General features: G+C 38.5%; 1 protein-coding gene across 2 annotated transcripts in view; it reads right to left on the bottom strand.

Annotated features, from left to right (window-relative positions):
- Positions 1-2,972: 2,972 nt before the first annotated feature.
- The window catches only part of adgra1b (adhesion G protein-coupled receptor A1b), a 63,693-nt gene continuing 43,292 nt past the window's right edge, over positions 2,973-23,373 (bottom strand). For both annotated transcript variants that reach the window (XM_077613335.1, XM_077613336.1), the window contains 5 exons: positions 16,247-16,374; positions 12,941-13,064; positions 9,898-10,043; positions 6,903-6,998; positions 2,973-6,652 (listed from right to left, as the gene is read on the bottom strand). In XM_077613335.1, the coding sequence (XP_077469461.1) occupies positions 5,242-6,652; positions 6,903-6,998; positions 9,898-10,043; positions 12,941-13,064; positions 16,247-16,374 (1,905 nt within the window). In that variant the 3' untranslated portion in view covers positions 2,973-5,241. The remainder of the gene's footprint in view (positions 6,653-6,902; positions 6,999-9,897; positions 10,044-12,940; positions 13,065-16,246; positions 16,375-23,373) is intronic.

Here is a 23,373-nt window from a genome sequence, read left to right as displayed (position 1 = left end):
ACCTTACATTTGAGTGTCAGGATCGGAAAAAATAAGCCTAGTCCATTTCTTCCTGTCATCTTTTCCTTTTTGATTTCACCACGTCACCTTCTGTTATTCTTTATCGCTTATAAAGCTCTTTCTAGCCCTCTAAAATCCACACCCCTTCTGTTTGAGTCAGGATTTTATTTTCAAGGACGTCATTAGCATGACAAGCACACCTTTCTATCACAAGTCATTGTGGGGACGATGGTAGAAAAATGTATGGTGGAAAAAGGGGATGAAGGCACATTGCCTAAAAAGATTTCAAAAATCATACATAAATTGGCACAAAACGGAAACAATGCATCTGCGTTTCTTTCTGGAAGGAACTTTCTCATTTTCTGACAGTTAAAAACAAAAGAGCATCTGCACAAAGAGACTGCCCAAACTCCTCTGCAGTGCCTACATTGGTGCGTTAACGCCTCAGTGAAAGTAGAGCGCGAACGTGTATGAAGTGCTGCTTGATATTCCACATCTGATTACTCACGCGTGCCCACAGGCGTAATACATTGTCTTCGGCTAACAACACAGGCACATTCTCACTTGGACTCTCCCCACTCAGGCTCATATTTAATAGCTTGTTTCACACAGTGGTAATTTAAACTATAAGTAACTGTATGAAAAAGAAAATATTTCCAATAATTTGTCCAGGTGTATTTTTTTGTGTACACCAAATAATCCTATAGATATACTTACACTTTAACATGCTCACCTTAAGCTTACCGAATCAAAATTGTTGAAATGTTTCAACATAGGCATGGTGGATTTCTGGTATTACTGTAAACCTTCTTGAAAAATATGAAGGAAGCCTTAGCAGATACACTCGGTCCCACAAGCGAACATATAAAAAAATATGGTTATTACTGACCAAAAAAAAAGACGCTAGACGCTTTACATTTGCTTACAACATTTTGGCAGCTTCCCTGACGATGCTTTGTTTCACAATTAAGGCTTATAATCCCCCCAAAAATCCAACCAGACACCAATAGACAAAAAAGTCTACACACTTGATTATTCTGCCTGTAAAAATGCAATCACTGACATGGAGAGATGAAAAATATAAATTTCTAGTAATTAAATACTGTTGCTTCGGGGCCAATTAAGTAAAATTGGATACATTTCCATGATAATCTTTCACAAGAGACTGTGTAACCACGAATTGGTTTGAAATCTCTACTGTGTACTAATTATGGGACAACTCTGGCTTGCCGCCCAGTTATCGCTTGCAGTAAATTATGAAAAAAAAAATTATTGACTGTGGCCTACACAAGAAGCTTAAACCCAGCCGGCGGTTGGGTTTCAGTTCTTAGCTTTGCCACTAGATGGAGCCAGAACACAACAGTTCCTCTTCATTAATTGAGTTCTCAAAACCAAACAACAGGTTCAGATCAAGGCATGGAAATGGGTAGCATTTCAGCATTTTGTTTTACATAAACTTGTATAAAATATAATCCAATGTGATGAATTTAGATTTCATGGTTGTGACATTTCTAGACATCAAATCAATTTTAAGAGGGAAAGTTGGCATTGCATGATCATATTTCACTGCCATTGACAGCTATAATCCAATTTGACAGGGGGGCTGGGAGCAATCATTCAAAAACTGATTGGGCATCCATATTAATAGGTAAAAATGAATACATTCTAAAATCCCCATCGTTTATACGCAATTCTGATCCCTGTTTAAGAAATGAAAATGTAAGGATTTCACATAGGCCTTCGCTTCTTTGATTTTTTCTTTTTGTAAGTAGCACCCAGAGAAGAAAGGTTTGGACACCACTATTCTCGTCTGAAATCAAATTTCTTTGAAATATCACTGTTGCTATGTATTCCATGTAAAATATGATACCCAGACACAGCGTTCCAAGGATTACAATGATCTGCAAGATGCATGGGCTGAAGGTTGTGGACGCTTATAGCAGCGACACGCATACAAGCACACAACACTGAATCCAAGCCTGCGGCATTTAGAAATCATACCCTACGGCAGCTCTGTGGGAGATCTCTTTTGTCAACAGTGTGGCAAGAACGCAGAGACCTTTTGCCTTACGCACATTTACCACCACATATGAAAGAAGGCTGACTCACAAACACGTTGTAAAGATACTCTGGCTAGTTACATGGTGAAAAAATACATTTATTGGAATCTGTGTCAATGTAGAAAAAAGTGAAAACTGGCTTTGGGTTTTCTCACTGTACCACTGGTCAGTTTCAAGCAGTTGCCAGGTGACCCAAAATGAAGTCGTCATGCTCATTTGGGTCAGCATACCTGCTATTGCTGACAATAGAGAGGGTATTCTACAGTGGCACTATGACACCAAATACATTGAAACAAAACATTTAGCAAATACTGGCACATAAATGAACCAAGACCACTGTTTAGTTAAATAATGTGATTTGTCCTAGTAGTACCCATTCCAATGTCTTTTTTTATGTGAATGGTAATTTGTCCAACTATCGCTTTCCCTCTCTCAATAAAAATGTATATAGGCCTATCCAAAATTTTGAATATCAAGTAAAAGTTCTTTTATTTGGTCAATTTAACATTAAAAAATGAAAGCAACCAATTTTATTGAGACATTAAAACAAAATGACGTCATCTCTGTTGTAACCTTGCTGATTTGAAGATTTTCAGCTTATTATGACAATAACCTTTTCACGATATTCATATTTTCTGAGTAGTACTGTATATACGTATGTAAGTCTGTGGTTAAGTAATCGAGTAACAATTTCATCTCCCGTCTGCCAGTGTCTATGCGACTATTAAGGATATGGGCCAATATTTTACCACTAAAATTCAACCTTTAATTACTCATTTGTACAGGACCGTTGGAGAAACTCCAATAACTCTGTGGAGAGAGGGATTCATGCAATGTCTATGAAAAACAGAAAAAGACCTACAAAAAAATCAACAGATTTTACCATTTAAAAAAACGGCATTGAGCATTTCACGAGTGGCTCGCTCTTCTCATTTTTACAGAAGTCGCATTAATTAACGTGATATTCCTGTCCGAACAAACATCACAATGAAACTTAATGTAAAGTCATTTGGAGAGCGTTAGATTGGGTAGTGCACTTCTATTCCTCATATACCAGGGAAAATCTCACAACACATTGAGATCGGCATACTTATGTTAATGACAAACAAAATGACAACAGATTAAAAGGCATTAGACAACAAAAGACAATTCTAAACTCAGATACTGAGCATTAAATTGAGAGTTAAGTTTTTCCCTATTCATATATAGATTTACTGTATTCATAAACATTTTTAAATCTGATGGAAAATAATCAGGAATCATTTTTTTATTCACACAGCAGGAGTGCACATAGTGCAGAAAGACATTTTGTCCATGCCAAGGTGATTTTTCGAGAACAGGGTTTGCGGTATGTTGATTATATGCAACTTTTTTTTAGTTTTTTGGGGGGGATTTTCTGATGAAATGCATGGGGTTTTGTACACTCCTAAAAACATCATTCATCTAACACAGACATGTGGTTTCAGATGGTACGCAACCTCTATGGCTCTTTACCATACTCATTATAGGTGAGCCATAATCATCAGAAACGTCTAATTGGATTTGTATTTTATAATTAATGTTGGAATAAAATGATGTCTTTTTAAAGTATGCTAAAGCTAAGGCTTTGACGGAATTGATATGATAAACTGCAGCAGTCTGTTCAGGTCAAAGGCAAATCAAATACTCGTGGGTGGACAAAGTCAAAGAAGGAAGTGATGGTTGCATAAATTAGATCATGCTTGAATTGGGATTTTATCATAAAAACATGTGACAGGTAAAATAAACTTGCCAATGCATAACCTTATTTATGTGTTTTGTCATAACACATAAGCCTCAACATTAGATGTTGTATTAATCTTTTTTTTTTTCCTGGACCTTCAGACCCCACTGGAATTATGAATTTGGATGTCTTTAAGCTCATTGGATATTGTTTAATGTCTAAAAGTTAGTAGTAATTCATTTTGCCATGCATGAAATGTTTTTTTAATTTATTTTTATTTTTTAAGATCACTGAACTAGTGTTACACTGGTGCCTTGAGATATGCCTTGATGAAAGTGAAGCGTCATGGAAAATGAACGAATGAGTGAGTGACTGAAAACCCTACAATGCTATTGATAAAACTAATTAAAAAGCTTTTGGAACTTATTAAGCCTTTCAGCGGTCACTACACAGGGCAGCTATTCGAAAGTAGCTTTTTTTCCAGTTTGAATTTAATAAATAGACTTAAGAAAACTTAATTTAAATAACCAAATTAATACAAATAAGAAAAAATAAGAAATAATGATGAAAAAAATGGGAAATTAGGAAATATACTCTGGTAATATGTTAAATGAGTGCCGTGGACGAATTCCCCCCAAAATAATCATAATTTGTGCATGTAAGGATTAATGGAGTTCTTATTCATCTCGATACGATACAGGTTATATGTCACTAAGAAATTAACTCATTCCTCGAGGCACCACTGCATGTCCTTTGTGGATGAAAAATATTACTGTATCTTCATGAAAACTGCAGTCACATTGTTACAATTGATAAACAAGCCTTTTCTGAAGAAAATATAATCGAACCGAGAAAACACCATACAGAAAGCATATTCAATGCAAACCTGAAAAAACACCTTTCACGTAATTTTTTTCCATGTCTTCAATGAGTATCACTTAAATGCTTGACACATTATTGTGTGTCATTTAGAAAATATCTTGTACTTATACATAATTGTATGACTGAATGGCAAAGAAACATAAGAAGTCTACAATTGCTGGTTTATTTGTCTAAAACATGTACGAGATGAATTGTTGCAAGTTTTGGTTTTGGTTAATCTGATCAGGTAATGGAGCGTAAAGCATAAAATCTTGCAGCTTGTTGGCTTTGAGCACTAACCCACATATCCATAAATACGGCCATTCGATTTCCTTTATGCAGACAGGGATATGTAGTGGTAAGAGCGGAAATATTTTCTGTTCACGTATATCTTCTGACATGTTCATATATTTTTTCTGAATGAAATAGATTGTTTTGGGATTAGGTTTTCTTCAGGGAGAACTTCATATATTGTAGTCGATTTCTGTCCAGTAAAAGATACAAATATGGGGACATTATTCCACACTGATTGAGATGATTTACATGTTATATATTCTGGGAGAAACTATTTTTTTTCTTTTTCACGAAGCAAAGAGTGCTGCCGCCATCCAATCCAGACTACACAGTAGTTTCATTCTTCCATGGTCCAGTGCGTATATTCCCTGTACTGTCCGAGCTGTAAAGGAGTCCCTCATGCAGGCCACCTTTTAGAATCCCATTCTGATTGGGCGGATTCTGCGGGTAGGATTGTCTGCGCGGGGCGTGCATGTCCAAATGGTGATGCGTAACATGCTCCTCCTCCGCAGTTTTGCTGCATCCGCACAGGAACACGCCCGCATCCGCTGCCTCTGCCGGGCACAGTGAAGGGAAAATATCCGCTTTAGTGCAGCACATATGCCGGTGGCATGGATTATGACATGTGATGGCCTCGTGCGCAGTAGCTGCTGCTCCCGTGTGGCACGTATGCTGGCCCTCGTGGAGGCCCTCGTGGACCTGATGCGGACAAGTGTGAATGTGGCGCTCGTGAGTGCTGTGGGGGCTATCCGTGTGTGAGCTGTGAACGCTGCCTCCATCCACATTGGAGGGGATATGGTAGGCGTATTCCCTATCGCTCCCCGCACCACAAATACTGGTGCCGGACCGGCGGCTGAAACGACGGGCTTTAGTCCTGCCGCTGCTCTTCAGACAGGGGTGCAACTGGATCCCCGGCCGGTAACCCTCGGGATCAGCGTGTAGGAGCACGTGTGTGGCAGTCGGTTCCTCCTCCATGAGCTGCTGGCTATGCAGGGCAGCACAACATGGAGTCACAGGTGTCAGACATGTTACGTGATTCTGTGATGATGAATGGGCAGCATGTTTACAGTGACTTACGCTGCCGTGACTACAGCTAATCACAGCTTTACACGGAGATTCGTGGTGGCAGTGACCGTGGCCGTGCGATGGAGTATCTCCATTTACGTTGACTTTAGGCGGCACTTGCCCATGTGCGACGGAGCAATTGTCAGCCCGCCCGCCGGGACAGCACGAACACCAGCAATGCCAGACATCATCCCGTTTGGCACAATGATGGATGAGGATGAAGAGGCCAAGTGTGACAGAAAAGGCACCGTACAGGCAACTGAAGATCATGTCCAGGAAATGACCCTGGGACACAGCCAGCGCTCCGAAAGTCCAAGTGGCCAGGAAGAGGAAAAGCGTGAAGGCCGCTGTGCGGAGTTGGGCCTTGAAGGAGTGCTCATTGGCCAGCAGGGCGGGATTAATGGGGATACCCGGGCAACCGGCGGGGCAGTGGCTCCCGGTCGCTGGCGCCGTCAGCACGCCGGGCTCAGCCGCCTGCTGGCAAGGAGTTGGCACGTCGATGGAGGCCAACCTTTGCTGCTCTTCTGTCAGCTGCTTGAGCTCATACTTCTTTTCAGGGTGACGCCTTAGTTGAATGAAGGTACAGAGGAAGTAGATGCACGTCACAAGGACGATGAGGGCCACTGGGCCGAAGAAAGCTCCCAGACTTGGCTCCCAGGCCATCCAACAGCTGTGGAAAATAGAAAAAATAATCAGATTATAATATTCTCATAATTTTACGTTAACTGACTAAAATACAGATGACATTTCTCAAATATAGATGACGAAGAATTGATGTGCCTGCTCTGTTGTTCATTAAAACTAATGTGTGTGCAATAAATGCCTGTATTTGTTTTATTCATTGAATAATAACTCCCCCTTGTATACCTTTTGACAGCCACTTTTTCCACTGAACTTCTTGAATTGAAGTGTGAACTTACTATGGTGCTTGCTCCACGCTGCCATAGTTGTCAAGATTGACAGCTGCGGTTACCCCACAGATGATGAAGGGCACTCCACTGCTGACTAAATAAAATCTGGAAGATAAGATGAAAAAGGTGTTTTGGTAGTTTTTTTAAATAAACAAAAAGTTGCTGAGCTTAGAACAAATAATGCATTGCAGCCAGTGACAGCAATAGACGTTAAATCCATTCTAACAGGGATGGGTTGTATTAAATGATAATGTTTAAGTGCCATTGACGGCAGACCACCATACTGACGAGGGGACTGGCAACGATCGTTCGTTTGCAGTACAAAATTCATTGATTACATAACTGCCTTTTGAAAAGTAGATGTTGACGTGTTCACCTGGTTTCAATGTTCAGTTTTACAACAACTCAGGTGTGAATAACTGCATCAATGGCAGCCAATGAGTTAGTCAAAATCAATTTGATTGTGTGAAATTTCAAATGAAAACAAAAATGGCAGTCAATTTTTATCCAAGGTTTATCTTTTATACCTAATAAATAAAGCATTTTTATTTATTTCTTATTTTGTGTCTAGTTAAGCAAGAAGAAAACGATTATTTGCTTTCACTGGCGATTCATTGAAATACAAAAAAGAACACTTTGTTTGTCACAGTGCGGCTCTTAGCATTCGTCTCATCATTCACCCTTTCCCTTTAGCATTAAATCTTCTTGTGAAATTAATGTTACACTTCCTCAGGGTAAAACTGAGGCCACAAATCTGAAGATGGTTTCGTATTTACAGTACTATTACCTTCAGGCAAAGTTCTTTCTGCATGGCAGCATAGCAAGTTTTCATAATCTGTCAACGGCTGTCTGATAAGAACAGCTTTTTAATTGTAAAATCTGAGTGCCAGTGATGCTTGCATCAAAAACAACTTAACAGTGAAGCATAAAAATTGTATGCAGAAACATACCTAATCCCCAGCAGCTTCCTCTGCGCTGTGTCCTTTTTTGTGTGTTCACTTTGCCCTGCCATCCACTTTCCTACATAACACTATGCTATTTCCTCTTCCATCCTGTTCAATCTCCACCCGTGTCACAGGTGTAACCTTCACAGCACTCCATCTTCCTCCTTTCTCCTTTCTCTGTTTCTCCCTTTCACAATACATCCCTCGTCACACAGCAGGCATCCACAAAATTCAATTATAATCAAGGTTTTTGTCTTAGCCACTAGTACTTGGGGGTGGGGTGGGTGCATTGAGATGGGTGAAGCTGAGAAGGGAAATTGGGAGTGTTGTTGGAGATGGTAGTCGTTGGGGGGCATTACCAGCCTGTCACTGCTTCTGAGTGGAACAATTCCCTCAGGAGCTCCCTACCCCCACCAACAGAAAGCCATTTACACTCCTGTCAGCAAGATAAGTGTAAATGAGAATAAATGGTAAAATGTAAGGCGGCTGACCTATTTAACCGCAAGATCAATAGAGTACATGGCTTACATATGTAACTGTTTTATGCAAATAGATAGTACATCCAAATCTGTGCATGTAAAAAAAAAGTCCAAGAAAAAAAAGGGTCTTTGTATTTGGAAGAGAACATGTTCTGAAGCATACTAAGACAAATATGTTTTGATACTAATAAAAACTAAAATAATATCGACCATATACTAGTTTCTTTCAAATTTAGCACAGTATTAACCACTTGATGGCTGAACATATATTTAGCAAATATACACATATTTGCTAGATTTTTCATCCATGTATATTTTGAAAATTCTTTACACATAGGTACTTAGTGTGTATTACCCCAATGAAATGTATAATTGTTAACTCATTCACTGCCAGCTAAAAGCATTTGCTTAGAATTCACAAACTGTTTGTGATGTGGTAATTTGCAAAAGAATTATATGTATAGTAAAAACATCAATTGAGAGCACGAAACTTCCACTCCATTTTGAATGCGAGTTAATTTGCTCATTCACTCCTGACAGCATTGGATTCGACGTCTAGCACCCTCAATGGTAGCCATTGAGCTAAATGTAAATTCAGGCTTCGAGAGTTTAAAAATGGGGTGGCACCGATTTCTCACCAAACTGCAATTGTTTTCTGATGTACCATTAGATTGAAATTAGATGGAGGGACAGGAAGGTAGATCAGTAGAAATAGGTTTGATAATGGGAATGGGGGAGGTGATGATTGGGGAATGGGAGTGTGTTGGGGTGCAGCAAGAGGAGAATTGATTTGTCTCCAGATGCTAAGTCTTACTGCATGAGCATGTCTGAGAGGGACCATTACGGTCAATCATCATGGATCAACATGGATGCAGTGCTGCATGATCCAACCACTTGCCCCTGTACAAATGATCTCATTCACAAGCTGTGCATGGTGGTAGCGGCTCAAGAATATTCCGTATTAATATGCTGAATCGTGGTATTGGCAGATGTATTTTGCCGGAAAAAAGGCTGTTTAGAGATAAAGATTGTCCTTCTTCCTTTCTATTGCCCTTCAGAAATGCTTTACTGTGTTGTCTGCCTTTTTCATATAAAAACCAAGCTGAATAATACTGTTATGATTCAATCAACTTGTTACCGTTGATCGCCATAACTTATTCTCATAAAAATGTCAAAATAAATAAATAAATACAAATTGGTTAAAATTGTGATCTGTGTTTTGAAGACGACAATGAGCAAACCGAGCTGTCGTCAAACAAACGATCGCTGACGATCCAATTTGCTGATTGTCGTACACAAAAATAATCATTGTTTGTATTTGAGCTGAACTAAAAGCCAGTCATTTATTGCAGCCATGCAAGACAGAGCAAAAAGAAAAAAAACAGTAACACACTTAGATGTCAATGCTCATTTTTCAGTGCCATTGACGTTATAGGCGTCCAATCAATTTTGACCGGGAGACTGACAGAGATTTTCACTGCCAGCCTCCCAATCAAAATTGATTGGATGTCTAGTCCCGTCAGAGGCAACCAATGAGTTAAAAAGGCAAGGCTTAAGTTCATTATTTGGAATTTTGTGTACCTCAAGAGTGGCTGTTTAGGGGGTCTTGGCGGGTCACCGTCTTTGCTCAGTGGAGGCTTCTTTGTCACCTGCTTATAAATGTTCCTCGCTGTCACGCCGAGCCACAGCATTGTCGCTAAAGATGAGTAGTGCAACATGAACCCGACCTGAAATGGTGAAAGATGGAAAATGGCTAAACGTACTTTCTTAACTGGTCAATGTCTGCCAGGGGGGTCAGTGTTTTTTACACATAATTTAAAGTGAAGGCATGTCTGCTCTTTAAAATATCAATATCATGCCAAGGGTGTCTCTGACTGCTTCCCTGCTTTGATATTCTGTGTGCCTAATTAAAGAGACCATCGAGCACATCAGTGTAAAAGGTTGAATGAGTGCAAGGTTGTTGATAGAATTTTTGTGCAGTTTTACATTTGGATACCAGCAGCTCCTTATCAGTTACGCTAGAGGACATCAGGGGTGCTGCCAGAATAACAAATTAGAATATAAATGATAGTCACGTTGACGCCTATCTCGTGAGAAGAATGCCTTGTAATGCGTACCTGCACTCTCCTAGTTTGAATATTCATAAATTATGCTTGAATAGAAGAATTGATCTAACTTTGCCAAAAGGCTTTGACAGCTCATCAAAATAGATTTAAAAGGGAAGGTAGTAGATATGATGATGGAAAAATATTAAAATCCTCTATCAAATCCTTATTTTTCAGTTTTAGCCCATGGACTACAGTAGTAGTTTATTTGAGTCCTGGTCCTATGTCCTTGAGCATCATATGTAGAACTGGTTTGTCAATCAGCCTGTTGGAATACCTGCATATATTTAAGCCTCATTAGTACCAAGAAAAGAGGAGAAATATAATGGCTTCTAGGCATTTGTAAGCCAGTCAACAAATATTGGGTGTAAATGAACATAATTTGCTGGTTTTGACCCTCATATCTATGCTGACCAGCTGGCAGTGGAGACATTTGGAAAATGATAAAACAAAATTCTGACTACTTTTAGAGATTTGGAAAGTTTGTTTTCATTGGATTTAATGGGTGTAAAGGCATGTTATTATTAAGACTGCAAAAAAGACTGATATTCACCAATCTTATTATGTAGTGGTAAATAAACCAGTGCAATCAAATGAGTACTTTCAATGGGTTCCAACCCCCGCCTGCAATGTTTCATAAAAACATCACAAGTTCAACCAAACGGGACATTAGTATGAATAATGCAACCAAATATTGGTAGTAAAAACAACTAACTTCTATATTAACAAACTAATTTTTAATAAAAACAATAATTAGAGACCAGCAAACTAATTTGATTCATTGCATCATACAAAGGGCGGCATGGTGGGCGAGAGATTATTACATCTGCCTTCCAGTTCTGAGATTGAGGTTTTCAATCCCCACTGGGTTTTGACCTTCCAGTGAAGTTTGCATGTCTTCCTGTGCGTAGATTTTTTCCGGGTACTCTGGTTTGCCCCCATGTCCCAAGAACACTCAAAATTGCCCGTAGGTACGAGTGTCTACATGAATGGCTGCTTGTCTCATTGTGCCCTCTGATTTGTTGGAAACCAATTTGGAGCGTTTGACTATTTTCATTTGACGTTAAAGCTATTGATAGCAGGAAATCTTGAACAAATATTAAATATTCCAGGCTATGTCTGCCTCACTAAGCAGAACGTTGATCACAAAGTCAACAAAGGATGAGCTGGAAACAGCCAAGTGGAATCTAATTAATGTTTTTTTTTTCCATTAAAGAGCAGCAGACTAGCAAATGTGAGCTTCCTAGACACAGTGTTGAGGTTTTTAATGGCTTGTTTACTGACCTTTTTGACCACTATTCCATTTTTAGACATCACTTCTTGCATTGATGTAAGGTTTTCTTTTTCATATCATTCAGGTAATTTTGCATTTCAGCTAGGGCGACAGAGAAATTCTACAGAAAAGAAAGATTCCGCAAGCTTCTTCAGAACCATCACCCTTTCCGGGATTACTGCAAAATTTTCGGTTCAAAATAAACTCGGCTATTATCTGCCTTTTTGAGTCATTGCACTCTGGTCTCCCGCGCTCATAGAAACCTTAAGCGTCCCAAGCTGGAAATAATATTTACCAAATTCATCGTGCAAATGTCAGAAGAGAAAAACAGATATAATGTCATTCATAAGTAAAAAGCAAAGGAGAACACAGCTCTTTATGATGCCAAGTAATTTTATCTGCATTTCAATCAACTGTAAAGTGTATTAATGATAGTTCTCAAGATTTGAAACAACACATACAGTTGTTTGTTGACGATGATTGAGCATAAGTGGGTCCATGTAAGACCATTACTTTTCACATAGCGTAATATCCATTTAGCAGCTATCTTTATCCAGAATAGACTAAGCTGCCAACAGCTATAGTTCTTGTTTCACCATTCACTGTAAATGGACCACAGTGATTTCCCTCTCAAGGTACTTCAAGTGCATTAGTGTTGTTTCATTCACACAAAGTGGTGGCCCCGTGGTTGAAGGTGTGCAGCATCCATTTTCCTTTTTCCAACGATATGTTTTTAGAACTATCTAAATGTCATAGCAATAAAATATGAACACAAGTATTGGGACATTTGATTATTACAAGTAGAGGAGTTGAAAAAAAAACAATTTTGGAGTGGTGTGCAGGGAAGAGGGGTAAGGTGGAATTGTCTATGTATCCAAAAGGGGGGCCAGTCACTGATTCTGTACGAGAAGGCCCTGCATCACAATCTACTTTCAAGCCCAATCCAAATGTGTCTGATGGGGTTGAGGTCAATGTTCTATGATGACCAGGCAGTCACATTCCTTTGGAAAAAAACTCGATAAACCATAATGTTACTGCCCTTGCCTTGAAATAAATCAAGGCCACTGAGCTACTCAACAAACATTGATGCTGTTGCTAAAACATCCTAAAGCAAATGTGCTACTTCCACTAGAATTGTAATTTTATTGTTGTTTTAAAAATGCCCCGTCACGGACTGATTTCAGTCCTAATGCCTCTATAAAAATGTCTAACCACTGTATTAGCAAGACTAACAGAATGCACTTACTGTTTGACATATGATGGGATATTTGATTCGATTGATGCCCCCGGCAAACACAGCAAAGGTCAGAGCGGTATGGAAACAGAAGTTGAGAAGTATATGCCATCCCTTTCGACTGATGCGGATTGGACTGCAAAAGAAAAATCAATATACCCAAAAATTATAAGCACAAACTTATTTTTCTTTCAGAGCAATAACACATTGCCCTCAACACAATTTCACCACATCACTATAATGTTAACCACATAAACACATTTTTGCTTGTATTGTGAACAACAAAAATAAATGTTTTTGTTTAAATTGAAGCAATCTTACTCAGCATAAAAGCTGCGTTCCTAAATCTTCTAAATTACTGTACGTATGCTTATATTTTATGTACTTGTATTTACAATTAGCCACTTACAAGTTATGAGTTAATTTAATTCATCAGCAATCATGTCACAATCTTTAACATTAAAGCAAGATGTGGTTTGATCACTTTCTTATTTAAGATATGAACATTTTGTAGGGGGATATTTTTATTTTTTGCTTCATTGAAACCACTGCTCTCCTGATAACCCTTTTATATTACTATAATGTTGTGATTTAAAAAAAAAAGAAAAAGAGTATCTTAACATGTTATTAGCATCACTATACAGAGTGGCATTTGCAAACAAACATTATTCGCTCAGAGATGACATGAACAGGAATGGGTATCTTTTCCGGTTCACAAAATCAATTGAAGCTTCCTTTTCTGTGTACTTAAAGTATTTTTGTTTTGAGCCCAGAGTTACATAGCCATGAGCAAGGCACTTAACCCACTTTATCACATTCACTCTAGTCAAAGAATAGGCTGAATAGGTCATACAACAGCAATATACAGTTTGGCACACGTTTTACTGTTGTGATCCAGTAGCAGTTGAGCCAATTTCAGATAAAGCATTGGCAGGAGTCAGTTACAAGGCATGTCTAGAGCCAAGCTGCACCGCTCTGGTGCTGCTGCCTTTGCCATAGTCGAGGTATTGAAGTGCATCCAGCAAAGAGGCCATAAATCAAGCTGACTGTTGGCTTCCTTGAAAGGAGATTTTCATAGGCGCCGCACTGCGTTTCATTGGGTCAAGTAAATTAACCTGCAACCCCGCACACCCCTTAACCCCAGAGACTGGGATGAATTGAGCTGTCCTCTTACCTTGTGCTATGCGCATTGAATGTGAATTTCATTCTTAAAGAAAAGCTATAGTAATTCAAATTGGTTGCCCTTCACTCAAGTACAGTAGGTACTCACTGAACCTTATTTTAAAATCTGGATTCTTGTGGTATAGTACTTCTTACCAAAATCACTCTTCAAATTATTTTTCCCCCTGTATTTGCATGTATATATTTGTGTCCGTGGTTTCCCTAAACATTCACTGAGCCAAATCATTAGCCGAAAATGAAGCTGGCCTTACTCAGTATATTTTATGGAATACATTTTTAGCCTGGTGATATTTGTCACATCTCTTCTTAATCTGTTGTTTCCCATCTGTGGGACGTATTCATTTTTGGTTTTCCATCGTTGGGTCTGTAGCACACAGAACTAATGATGGGATTAGAGAGCACAGGGGGATGAGGGCAACTATTTTTGAGATTTCATTTCAGAGGACGGAATGTAAAACATACGCATAACCCAAACAATAAATAAACATTTTAATTTCTTACTAGAAAATGGGCCATGGCAATAAACATTTGAGAACCACGGTCATAACCCTTTGGCATTAAGGTAAGTGCATTTGATGTCAGAAATAAAACAATTCTAGAATCTACTGTGTCTAGCCTTAAGCAAACCCCCTTGAATTTTGCCTTTTTATCACCCTGTTAGTGCTTCACGGACTAACAATCAGCTTGAGTGATACTACACACCTAGTGTTCTGAAAAATAAATGGCGTTTAATAGTGAGGAAGAATGAAATAGGGACAAAGGAGGGAGAAGAGACATAAGTGAGCACCCTTAACAAAAATATTCTGTGAGCATTTTAAAGCTTTTATGTGGAGTTTTTGTCTCTATAATTTCATTTCAAATTAGACTTATTTATTCTTTGATAAAGGTAAGATTATAAAATAAAACGTTCACACTCAGGCATGCATTAGTTTATTTTTTACTTTTTATTGTGGCTAAGTTGCAACCTTCACTAGTTGACAAGAGAAAGCATTTTTCATTACTAACATTGTCCATGCACTCACCTACTCCATCATACTCCTATCTGGCCTATCTTCTCTCTTACCCCTCAGTAAGAGTACAGTAGTTAGTATATATCAACACTACTTACATCTAGGTAGCATATATACAATCTATCATGTTTTTGTCTTACTATCCCCCTGTCTTTCTTTCTCTCTGTGTCAAAAAAAAGCCTTTTTAATCCATCTCATTTTTTTTAACAATCACAATGGGAGTATACTAAACTCCCATGTGGCACATTGAAAGTGTTCCAGTGTAGAATAACACTTAGCTTTACCATTCTCCATGTCTAAGCAGCTGAACAGGACAAAAAATTTAAAAATAGCCTTATTATCATATCAGATATTAACTACAAAAGAAACTACCTTATTAAGAATCAAAAGAAAAGGTATGACACTACTAAGACTAAACTATTGAATCCCTGATCTCTTTTTAGAAAACTAGGTCAGATAACAGTAGTAGAAGCATTTTTTTTAAAAATTGGACATAGGAATGTAGCATGTGTGATAATTTATCTATTTCTGATTAGACATATACCATAAAGAGTCTTTAGAGCAGGGGCAGGGAACTTATGGCTCAGGAGCCATATGTGGCTCTTTCCATGGGTGCATATGGCTCTCCACTAACCTGTGATGTAAAATATGGAAATCACTGGTGAGAGAGCTGAGTCCCGAACGAACTAATAAGAGCGTCACTGTGGTGTTGACACTAGCTCTGCCACCACTTTATCATAATTTTGTTTTTATTACTCTTCTGCATGCATGATATCATTCATACTGATTTAATAGCAAGAGCATAACAATGTTGTCAAAAGAATTCAGAGACTTTCTGCATTTTAAAAGTGGAGAAATAACAAAAAAAATCACACATTTTCAAGTATTTTTCTTTTTCAACTTTGAGAATGGCTCTTAAGAAATAACATGAGAAAATATGAATTGTTTACGGTTCTCTCGGTCAAAAAAGTTCCCGACCCCTGCCTTAGGGGATTGAGACTATCAGCGCTTAAAGTGAGAACGAGGCCCTCAGGCACATGGGACATATCATACATAATAGTCAATTGCAGAGCTGCCAATGCACCTTTCAACATAGAAATTTGCTTAAAGCAGTGAATTAACCTACCGGTGATGCACTATATATGTGATGATGGAGGCAAAGAGGCAGAGTAACATGACTGCAGTGCAGGCATACACCACTGGGTGCAAAAATTCCCCTGGGAATGGGGGGAAAGACAGCACCTTCTTCAGATCCTGGGGAATAAAGTAAGCAGACGGGAGATTAGAGGAAAGTCGGCCGTTTCGTGACAAATAATATGAGCGGTTTAGTTTAGCTAAAACATCCCACAAAATCTGACAAAGGTCAAAGATGATGATCTGTAAATACTGTATGCTATTCCACAGTACACTGTAAACAAGAGAGACAAGAATAGGTAAAATGCAAATGAATTTCTAGATTGGATCAGATCAAGACTAACTACTTTGTTGGTTTAATATTCCAACCCAACTGTACATATATTACAATATCACAATATCACATTGTAAGTTCGTTGAGTGATATTACCATAGAAAATTAATGTTTGTCCTTTTCAAAAGAAGTGTTGTCAAAGACAGTGGTACTATCACCACAGCACCAATACTCAAAATAGTGAACATATTGTATTGAAAAACATCTTGCGGCTAATATTAGATCAGCTGCATTGGGAAACACAAGATAGTGGTCTCAATTTTGGCACATAATGGAAACAGGAATATTGACTGGAAATGACTGCAATATGGGGGAATTATATCAGAAAACCTCTAAAAAAAAACCTGTGGTCTGATCAAACAAGAGTTAGACCATACTAATTTCTAACGTACTGACGATATAGGGAAGAACACATTTTCCTATAACAACTGAACATTGGCATTCAATTTTCAGGATACTAAATAGAACACACACAACACGTAAAAAACATTTCTGTTCTTTTAAAATATTACTTTTTTCAATATAATTTGTATCAATATATGAGCAAATGTGGTTTTATGCACATTTTATCTCAGTTACGTACTTGATTGCCGAGGTAATAGCCAAAATCGCATTTACGTCTACCCACTCATCTTTCTGCGTTGCTGATGGGAAAAAAACCTGTGGCATTACTCACTCCTTTGTGCGGTATGAATCAGCTAAAAAAATGCTGAGACATTTTTCCAGCCCTCTATAATGAACAGTTTACTGTAAAAGCTGAATTTATGTTTACTGTTTAGGTTGCACTTAATCAAATTTATACAATACAGTTATGCAATGGACTTATGAATGCAACTGTCAGCCAGCCTCGAAATAAGAACGATTTGATCCTCAAAGAGATGAATATTTCCATTTCCATTATTCTTTATTTTAAAAAAGTCATTAAACCTCTGTGTGTAATAATTCCAATGACAGAGAATGAATGAAAAACAGGGAAAAAAATAATCGTTACAGCAGCTGATTGGGCAAAACTCAAAACAGAAAGAATAGAAATTGAACTGGAAAAAAAGACTAAGTGAGACAAATATGCTGTATACTTTTTTTATGAGCTTCGATGAAAAATGACAAGACAGCATGCAGGGTTCCAACATATCAAACAACTTCCCGCATGTGTTAATGAATGTTAAACAAGCAAAACTGAAGTTTGTATTTACCCTGTGAGCGATGTCATAGAAGGACACTGAAAATTGGTTAATTATAAATTACCACGATATGAAATTAAACTGATGGAAAACAAATGCCTACGGCACCAGTGACTGCTCAAATGGTTGCTCTAAATTTTTAACTAGATTCAGCATTGTATAGTTTATTTTAGTGAGTAACATAACCACACAAGCATCAATACAGGTAAAGTTCATAGAGTGGGTTGAGTCAAGTGAGGGACCATATTTTGCTAATTTTCTGGAAAGGTAACAGTCGTAAACACTGCCGACTCTTTCCCACCAAGAAAGAGGCTTCTTTACATTAAGGCCCTGTAAATTCCTGTCAATAATTTAAAAAAAACTTGCGTTTTGACTCTATGATGGAAGAAGAAACTGTTTTGCTCAGTTTTACCAGGCAGATCACATGAACAGTATAATAATGACTGTTTTGTTGGCCAAAAAGGGGGGGTGTATACGAAAATGTGGTCCACTGAATTATAAATAAATCTGCTTGTAGAGAAATATGCTTAAAAAGCAATTGGTGGATAAGTCAGGAAGGCAAACCTTAAATCTTCAGTTCCGATCATGTCAAGACAAGGCAATAGCACAAGGACATCCCAGAATATATTTTTCATGATAGTACGGACAATTTTTGAGAGTCTGCATTTACATGTGTGAACAATTCTAATTTTAATTAGCGTGCATTATTGATATTGGGCCTCCAGTTAAATATTATGGACAAATGCCTAAGACTTAAAAAAGGTGAAGCAGTTCTTGTGAGGGATCGAAGCTCGAGACCCTTTTTACTACCATACTGGTAGTTGGTAGGCTACAGCCAGCCGTGAAACAGTTGGAATGAGTGTACAAACATCCAACTGCTCCTTTAATAGAAATGTGTGAATAATTGCTGAGCGAGCTGCTGTCCCAAGTGAAGGAACTCATGTATCTTGTAGTATGGGTAAAGGAAGAGGAAAAGACCGTTGCCTCATACTGAATACCAGGAATGGTCCTTGTGCTTGTGGATATGAATAAAGCAAACAAAATGGAGAGCACGCTCAGTCTAAATTGCAGTCTGTATACTAACGTCGTGAACTGATGTCATGTTCTACTTTAAAATGCAAACTCATTGAGATTGAATCGACGGTGCCTCTGCAAATCGTAGTGAACATTTTCTTTCAGTTTACTCAGACTTATTAACCTCAGCATGTTTTGTGTTTTCTTGCAAGGATGGCTTAAAAGACCTTCAAGACATAGTAACAACCCTGTGGACTACTGCCAAAATGGAACTGAAGAGACTTGCATCATCACCCTTGCAGCTTTCTGAAAAGCAGCACAATGAATCGTTTGTGACTGAAGCCCCAGAAGCAGGGGAGGCAAACATGAACAGCAGGACACCCTATTTACACACACAGTGAACAGTTAGGATTTACTACCAGCCCAGTAGGAGATATTAACGCTTTTAGAGCTTGTTGATCCTTCCGATCTATTTTCAGAAGCGAAGTAGGCGAGATTTGCTTTCAAAAAGCACTATGCTGGCCATCTTTAAAATTCAAAAGAAACCATCAATACAGGCCATCTGCTTTCGTTTTGGCAAAATAATAATATCCAGAGAGTGTGGATTGTCATTTCTGACTCCCTAAACTTTCCCCTCTAAGGGCAAGTTTTCAAATTGGTTATTCATGGGTACTTTCTGGAGTCAAAGTTTGAATATTAATACACTGGGAGGTAACTGTCCACTAAACACTATATTATACATGTGCCTTATAGACACCCATAATAAACTTTGATTCATATTCCACAGTTTATCCTCACGGGTGTCATAGTATACATAAGACATACTGCGCAAATAGCTCCTTCTTAGAGTTAATGGTAGACCAGGAAGTAACAGAAAGACCAAAGCAAGCTAGACTGTGAAGGTGGCACTAAGTCTGCAGTAGCTGCATAAAACGCAGTTTAATGAACCACTACATTATTGATTGCTCACTGAAAACCATTATAGGGCAAATAAAACTACCGGAAAGGCAACAATCTTACACCATCTGTTCTTGGCTGTGGAGCTTAAGATTTTGCTCAGGAAAATTTAAATGCGAAGATGTATCAAATTGGAGAAGTGGTACACTCTCAAGAAACCATACCTGGACCCAAAGGTAGAAAGATCCTTTCAAGTTGGAGAGGTTTAGGACAGATGTACAAGGAAAAGGAACAAGAAAAAAGTGCTCACAGTTTGGTAAATCCCCATAGAAATGATCATGTTCATCTACAGTGTGGTTTGAATAAATAGAACTTAAATTTCCCCAGAGTCAGTAGTGGGGCACGAACTAACAGAAGGAATAGATCTGAATTGATGCTTCAAGTGCTTTGGTTTTACAAACTTTGAGTTTGATGTACAGCTAGCTTTCCATGTGCTTTGTAAGAAAAGGCTGTAATGTTGTAAGACTCTAGTTGACCTAGCTGTCATGGTGACTGATGGGCCATTTGGTGCAGTTAACAGTATGCTCTGAGCAAGTGAAATCAGTTGCAGAGCTAATCGAACATCAGCAGTGGACAAAAACTGCCAGCTCAAGAAAATATTTTTTCTCCAGGCCACTTATGATTTTAACTGCAATCATATTACTTCACTGTGCAGTAACCACTTTATTACTGTGGATCCACAGCAACACAATGTGACCGGCCCTTTGACAGCACAATTCATTACAGCAATTAGCTAACAATGCAATTTAACCTGTTCTGGATTAGCACTGACATGTTACATCTGAACACACCTCTACTGCCCCTCAGGCCGATGCAACCAAAACTACCTGATCCCCTTCTTGTGTAGCAACAACATTAATTTGTGACCTGCTCTTCCGTATCCAAATTCAGATTATAAAAGTCAATTAAACTTGATCTCATTCTTAATCTCTGCTCTCGGGCATAGAGAGTCCACAATGGTAGGGTTTTTGTTTCCACTGTAAGGGCTACGGTTAATAACTTATACAGAAGCGATTGCTTCATACGAGCAAGCTAGACTTGGAACTGAAGAAGTTGTCATAGTCAGACAAGCTTGAACCTACTTTTGTAATGAGGGAGATGAGATGAACAAATCAACAAACATTTGTTTGAGACTGATCTTATGCAATCACAAGCCACAGCAAATATTGGATACCCACTCACTCACTTGCTCAAAGTTAACTTTTGTCTCAATACGTTTTTACTGAGCATTTAAAGCTTGAACCCTAACAGAACACATTGCAACGGCTCATACTGAATAAAGCTAAAACGTGACGCTTTGCATCTCTGTATGATATTCACCATCACTTTTTAATTGTCATATACATATTATAAACCAAAAAAGTACTTTACATTAGAAATTATTGAACTAATCTACATATAATATCATCACAAGATTGTGTTTTACTCTGTTGTGAACTAGAATGTGGAACTAAATAAGGGAAAGAACACAAGTTAAAATCCCGTTGCAAACTGCCTGTGGGGTTGCAGCACTACATTTTATCATCCTTGAGTGGCCCCATGAACACTGGAACGGAACCAGGCTAACTCTGCAAATCAAACTCAGCCTGGCTTCCCCACCGTCCATAGGATAACAGAGTGTGACAGAACACTGGTGAGACGGAACTTCCTGACTTAACAACAGTCTGAAAAACGGCCATGCACCATTAATGTGGTTCATCAATGATTCAACGGCACCTTGAGGCTGTCACTCAGTTCACAGCTTTGAGATACATTCAGGCATGTAATCACCGCCGCCTGGCAAGTGTTCAGCTGGATGCACCGCAATACAGTCATCAAATGCTGTAGAACGGAGTATAGAGCAATCCATTCATTACCACTATTTCTCAGCAGGCATTACCCTCAGCTCAAGGCTAACTAGATCCTTCGAAAATAGTTTCGGCAATCGTTCTTTGGAGATATTCAAAATGTACTACTATCAATTACATGAAATATATCAACATTGTGAAAGCGGTTACTTATTTGTACACAAAGCACAAAATATAATCTCCTTTCCTGTACTATGACGCTATTACCAAATAATATATTATTCTAGGTCTTGGGAGCCATGAATCAAAAAGTCATCTATCTGCTCGCTATTCCAAAGCAACCACCTAAAATATCATTCCCTTAGCTGATGTGAAGTCGATGGTCAGCTTCAGTAAAATTGAATGTCCTTATTGAATATTTAATGTTGAGCTCATCAACCTTTGTCAGTACTTGATTTACACTACTAAAATCCAAAGCTGCCAACATGTTTGCTGTCATTTCCAACCCTTCCGCGGATATATTCTGAGAAATGCATGACCGCCTTGCTGTAATATGAACACCCAGCCAAAAGAACTATTAGAAAAGCGCACAAAAAAGATGTTGTATATGTCAAGCCCCTTGTAAACAGTGCCCGAGTGTGACTAATTCATCTACAATATGCTGGTACTCCCACGCAAAAAAGAATGCTCTACTCTATTGCAAAAGTATATTTTAACTGAGCACCTGGTGAATATTCAAATGTGCAATAAAAACAACTTATCAGCATTAACAAATGTAATAGAAGCATAAATGAAACATCTTTGTTATTGAACCACTTCTAATTACAATGCCTGAGAATACTTCTACCTACACTGATGTTCTTTTGACATGAAGACATATTGTGGCACTTGTGATATTGCATACATGTAAATGAACTTGCTATAAATTTGTAGTATTTGAAATATTTATCATGGTCAGTCTAAATTCATTTCATCTTATTTGCTGACATGAAAATGGTTTAGAAGGCTTCACATGTACTGTGTAGTTAAGTACGTAACTACAATATTTATTTTAAAGTGGCACAGGTTAACTTTGCAAAACAAACGCTAAAACACTTATCAACAACAAGATGTTGCACCGAGTCGGGAGAGGACCAGCTGGTCATCACCAACCAAAGAGTGCCGAATTGAACCATATAATTGGGGCGTATGTTAGAAGTCTCCAAAATCAATGTATTACTCAACGAGCGGCTGTCACCATTCATTTATGTGTGGCAAGGCAGCCAGAAGAAGTTGTTGTCGCCAGAGCCAGAGAGTCAGATATGTATTCAGGCCTAACGCTGGTACGTTTTACAAAAAACATCAAGCTATATTGCAGCTTGTTCTATTACCAGAAGACACAAGTTGCACCTTTTTTCTGCAAAAAGGACATTAGAATAGCACTTTTAACATTCTGCTTTGATTCCATATACAGACATTATAACAGGAAGGATTGAGTCTAAGCGAAGCCTCTGCAGAGCAACAGCATGCAAGTAGCATCTCTAAAAATGCATTTACACTCTGGCACCAATGGTCATGGAGGATAAATGAGCCAGCCTCTGTGGCACTTAACAGTGTAACAGAGCTCACATTTATCTGTTTCCGGCCACCATTTTTGCGTGTGTTCTGTTTTGCTTTGGCATATACAGTGGTACCTCGTCATACGACCGTTCGTCATACGGAATGCTCGTCTTACGGGGGAAATTTCGATCGAATAATTCGCCCGTGATGCGGTCAAAGTTTCGTGATGCGACCAAGCCAGGTTGCCATGGCATTTTTTTTGGCATATCTTTCGTGTATAACAATATTTACGAGCACCGGATGAGCT

The sequence above is a fragment of the Stigmatopora argus genome, chromosome 11 (genome assembly GCF_051989625.1).
Source record: "Stigmatopora argus isolate UIUO_Sarg chromosome 11, RoL_Sarg_1.0, whole genome shotgun sequence".
NCBI lineage: Eukaryota > Metazoa > Chordata > Actinopteri > Syngnathiformes > Syngnathidae > Stigmatopora > Stigmatopora argus.
The sequence above is the reverse complement of the archived record's forward strand: the minus strand, read 5'-3'. Positions and strand labels throughout refer to the sequence as shown.